The sequence below is a fragment of the Lipophrys pholis genome (assembly GCF_963383615.2).
Source record: "Lipophrys pholis genome assembly, chromosome: 11".
Taxonomy (NCBI): Eukaryota; Metazoa; Chordata; class Actinopteri; order Blenniiformes; family Blenniidae; genus Lipophrys; species Lipophrys pholis.
In genome coordinates this window covers 13757371-13762583 of record NC_137631.1, presented here as the reverse complement: position 1 = coordinate 13762583, position 5213 = coordinate 13757371, and the positions used below count along the sequence as shown (strand labels likewise).

Sequence of the window (5213 nt, the reverse complement as noted above, 5' to 3'; positions counted from 1 at the left end):
CGGGATGTTTTTTCTTGAAGCTAGAAAACAAAAGGAATATCAGCACACAGATAAGCGTTTCGGGGCTTCGGGTGTTTAGAGCATTTATAAGTAGACCTCTAGTTTACTCTGTGTAATTGAGTATTCTTGTCTTACGCACTCAGGCAATTTAGCATGCCAGCATGTTGTTGTTGTAAAAATGACCCATTAGGAAACCAAGGTTCAAGATACAGACTGTGAAAGCACGAGTGGAATGTTAAGAAGCGTGGGGTGATGCTAATGAGAAATTATCTAATGAGGGTGATGTGTGCAAAGGAGTTAGTGTGCATACATGTTACATTTGACGGAACAAAAGCCCGAGACGAGGATGAAAACAAGCAGGAGCTGACTCAATGGTGTCCTGGGTGTTCACCCGAAAATGATCAACTACTTCGCTGAACAAATTGAAATGGCTGATTCCTTTGTGAATATAAATCAAGATTGCAAAGTCCTAAAAATACTGCAATAGGAAGTAGTATCAAGTATTCATGACTGAGTGATCTCCATCTGCCGCTAAAAGATGGTGAAATAAGGCTGAAAGTGCTACGAAGAGCCCGTGAGAACATTCTGTTAAGTATCAAGAAAAGGTTACTTTCAAACTAAATTTAACACGGATAACACTAGAGTGAATGAAAATACTGTTGCACATATTTCTTAACCTTTTTTTTGTTTGTTTTTGTCATTGCTGAATAAAGGACACTGGATGTTGCTTCTGATGAAGTCATGGGGTTTGCCGCTCTCACTGTATCCTCATTGTGTTTCCCTTCAGACTGATGAAACACATGACTTCTTACATTCAGTCAGACTTGAGCTACCTTATGAAACTTGTTGAAGTAGTTAGAAATGGAATGTTTCTCCTGTTGTTGAAGAAGTAGATGTTGTTAAAAAAGGTTATTTCAAGACTTTGAGAGTTTTTACAGCATTTAACAGCTGCTGTGACATTAAGTGCATCTAATAAAAAAAAACAATACAAAGTGTGTCTATATGGGAGACAAGGCAAGAAAGTGACTGAAAAGCCAGACACTGATTAAAACTAAAGCTATCATTTCTGTAAAAAGTCTTGAAATCCCTTAATAAATACAGCACACAAAGTATTTTTACTATCCAAAATTATTTAAAAACTGTAAGGTATTCTAAATATGACACACACACTGACACGCTGTCACTTCCACTACACTTGTTTTAGGTACACACAATGCAGATCTTCATAAATTGTATGTGTAGTGGGTTTTTTTTAGTTGTTAAATGCCTTCAGGTGCATTAATATGGAGAAAGTAATGTTTTGCCAAAGCAAAGGGATAAATCAGCAGTGTTTGATACTGACAAATGTTCCCCATCATAATAATGGTTCTTAATTTCTGAAAATCTATTAAAACAACCCATATCTTAGTGTTTAAAAGAACTATTCAATTATGTTTTATCTGACTGTAATTATTTGACCATTAAACTCTGCTATGTAGACAATCAGTATGTCCACTCATAATAGATATCCACAAATAGCATGAAAACAACGCTGGTGATTTATTAATTTAATTGTAAAGTGATGTAATTGTTGCAAAACAACAAAAGAAAAATGCTCATGTTTAACCATGTCGTTTCAGCCATTGCCCAGTGTTCTTGCTAATCCAAAATGTTTAAATCTTTTTAGATAACAATATTGTGTACACATTTCACAAAGACCCTTCAAGCAGGGTTCGCCTTCATTCCTGTGCTTTACCTCGTTCATACTGATATTCAGTTTTGTGCGCAAACCACAAACGACAATTTGTTTGAAATGATGAGCTTCTTTCCAAAGTATTTCTCCTCCAGGTATTAATTATCATAATGACAGTTTTTTTTTTTTCTTTTCTTCCCAGCGCCACATCCGCTCACATCGCAGAGACGCAGGCAACGCGGTGCGGTGCACTTGCTCCAGTCCGCGCCTCTGTAACCCCCCCCCCCCCCCGATCCGCCCACCATCTCGGGGCTGAAGTCACGTGTCTCACCGCCTAGTGTCTCTCGGAGAGTCTACAGCTCCACAAATCAAACTCACCCAGAGCCCGGCGGAGAGGGAATGAAGGATGACAAACGGAGAAGTGTACATGGACAGAAAGCCCCTCCGACGTCAGTGGAGCGCTCAATAAACGATCCGACATGCTGCATCCTGTTCCCCGCAGAAGAGGAATATGACAAGGCGTCTGGACAGGACGGGAGATGAGATTCTCTCAGTTTCGGAGAGCCTCTTTTTGCTGTGATCTCGGACAGTCCGCCTGTGAGCCGTGTGGCTTCGGGCTTGCAAGGGACAAGGAGCGCACGGCTCGGAGACGCACCGACTCAACTGTGGCTCCAAGACGATCGGTTCTTTCTGCGTTTTCTTACAATCTCCCGGAGAAAAACGGACTGGTGGTCTCTCTAATATGAAGCCCCTGTCAGCAAACTTGTTCGCCCTGCTCTTCCTGTGCGCCCTCGCCAGTATTTTCTACGTGTGGAGCGCGCTGGAGAGCCGCTTGGAGCGACACAAGCGCAGGTTCTCCATACCGGGCGGAGGGTCGTTTCACCAAGGTCTCCCGGTCGACCTCTCCGCCAAAACTTTCCGGGCATTGCTGGCTGTCCCGACGGCACAGAGACCGCACTTGGGGGGCAGGCTTGACGCTCACAACCTCACTGATCAACCTGTTCCTGCGGGAAGTGGAGATTTCCATGTGAATGGGGATAACAAGGGGTCAGCGCAGCAGGAGGGCCCGGTCAAGTTAGGCTCCCCGGTGGACGACGGGATATTCTGGAGCCAATGGCTGGAAGACCTCCTCCCTCTGGGATTCTCGGAGGAGTATGCACGAGCGTGGCGGAGGAAAGCGAGGACCTGCCGGGTGGTGAAGCTGGAGCCAGGATGCGGCAGGATATCCAATCAGCTCGCCACGTTCTCCGACGGGACCAAAGCGTGCGTGCGTTACGGGATAAACGCTGACCAAGTGCAAGGAGAAACTTTGACTTATTACCTTGCCACTTTGCTTGGCATCACGAATCTGCCCCCTCTGATACTGTCCCAGCTGAGCGGCGACAGTGAGCAGTGGGCAGACGTGAGGACGCGAATAGACGGCTTACAGTGGAGCGACCGAGCCGTGGTGTCTCTCACCGAGTGGATCTCCAACCTGACCGGGGTGGTCACCCCCGCGCCCCTCAGGCAGGACAGCAGCGGGCTGCATCCTGTGCTGGACGAGCTGCGGAACAAGACGACGGCGGAGCTGCTGGAGCTCATGCAGTGGAGCGACCTGATCGTATTCGACTACCTGACGGCGAACTTCGACCGGCTCGTCAGCAATTTGTTCAGCCTGCAGTGGGACTCCCGGGTGATGGAGAGGGACACCAACAACCTGCTCAGGACGCCGCGCGGGGACCTCGTGTTCATCGACAACGAGGCGGGACTGGTGCACGGCTTTCGGGTGCTGAACATGTGGGAGAAGTACCACAGTTCCGTCCTGAACTCGGTGTGCGTGTTCAGGAAAAGGACCACGCAGCGCGTCGCGGAGCTGCACAGGCGCAGAGACTCCAGGCACAGACTGCTGGAGCTCTACAGAGACAGCGAGCCTTTGTCTCAAGAATCGGGATTTCTTTCAGACGAGCACGCGGGTGTTCTCCAGGACAGGATAGACAGATTATACAAACACATTTTGCATTGCAAAGGAAAGTACAGCCAGCTGTGAACAGTCAGCGCGCGCAGGTGATGGATTCGTTGTCTGCATAGCATAATGAGCTTTGCAAACGCGATTGGCACACCTGTGCTAAGCTGCTGCGCATTACACAGAACTGTCTTCAATATCCAGCTGAACTACCTCCTGTGAATAGAATGTGTTGCCTACTTTATAAATAGGACACATGTTTAAAAGCTTCCTGCTGACATTTTCACTGTAGGTCCCTCTAAGAGGAAACATTAAGGCCAGTTTATCCGTTTTCACTTCAGACCGCTGATGTTCACCTGAGTAAATGTTAAAAAATAGGCTATATTTGTGACTGTAGGGTATCATAATGCACCCCTTTATGTGTGTATGGATTCTTGCCTTGTTTTCAGTAATCCCAATGATAAACTCCTAAGCCTTAACATAAGTTGATACTGTATTTCTGTTGACACCTGGCTTGCTTTTTTTTGTTTTTATAAGGACAATTGTTTGCACATAGTGTCACAGCCAGCACCTGCACTCTTTTACTTGTGTTTGGACTGCATTTTCAGCCTTAAAGTCATACCCATTGTGCATTTGGTTGATGTAAATATTGTCAGCTGAACTGTTTTGCAAATTCGATGCTGAAACTAATTTAATGTGCATTGTAACATTCCAGAATCTTGTTTTCCTTTTGATAAAGACACTCGAATTTATTTTAACCGTTGCCAGACTATGTGTGTTGTTCATAACTGTCTTATTAGAGCGCATCAAATATTTACCTAGTTTGTGCCGAAGCCTCCTTAGCCACTGTACTTGTCTATTCAATGCGTCCATTGTGCTGTAGAGATATCTTGTACTGGCACACTGTTTCCCAGGAGCCATTCTGTCAGCCACAGGCATGCTACAACAGAAACCTCTAATCCTTTTTATAATCTCACCAGAATGATAAACTGAAGGAAATGACCTACAATATTTGAAATAATTTGAAAAGGGTTTTTTTACTTCTCCCATACTATACTGTAAGCAGAGCATTTGTCACACACTGTAAATGATCAACCTATGGCCAACGCTGGGTTGCTTATTGGTTCAAGATGTTCAGCTAAAAAAGTAACAAGGGTGCAATTGGATGCATGTGCAGCTGAGAGGCCAAAGCAGCAATTAATGGGAACCTTGCTCTCTGAGGAATCCTTTGTTTACAGTTTTTTGCTGGTTGAATTTATAACTATGAAATGTTTGAAAGAGAAAAATTACAGGTATAACAATTCAGGCAGCCTTGAGGCCAGGTGTATTATTTAGCTCTAGATGTCAGGTTTTCCACTCACGTCATCACATCAGTCTTTAATTTGACCTTTATGGATGCATCTTTTTCTCAGTCGTTCCAGTTCTGTGTCTAATTTTTGGTTCTTGACTTATGAGCACATCAGAGAGAATGTCAATGATCAAACTTTTGAAGAAGTAATTCTTTCCAGCCTTTTGCTACCCTACACCTCATCTGGTTTCTTTTACAACCTTTTTTAATACGTAGCCAACTTCTACGCACACTAACTGCACAGCTTTAAG

The 5213-nt window shown here is 44.7% G+C and overlaps 1 protein-coding gene across 1 annotated transcript; it reads left to right on the top strand.

Annotated features, from left to right (window-relative positions):
• Positions 1-2058: 2058 nt before the first annotated feature.
• Positions 2059-4371, top strand: fjx1 (four-jointed box kinase 1). Its single transcript, XM_080474586.1, has one exon. The coding sequence runs from the start codon at positions 2415-2417 to the stop codon at positions 3696-3698; it is 1284 nt and encodes a 427-aa protein (XP_080330712.1). The 5' UTR covers positions 2059-2414; the 3' UTR covers positions 3699-4371.
• The last annotated feature ends 842 nt before the right edge of the window (positions 4372-5213 follow it).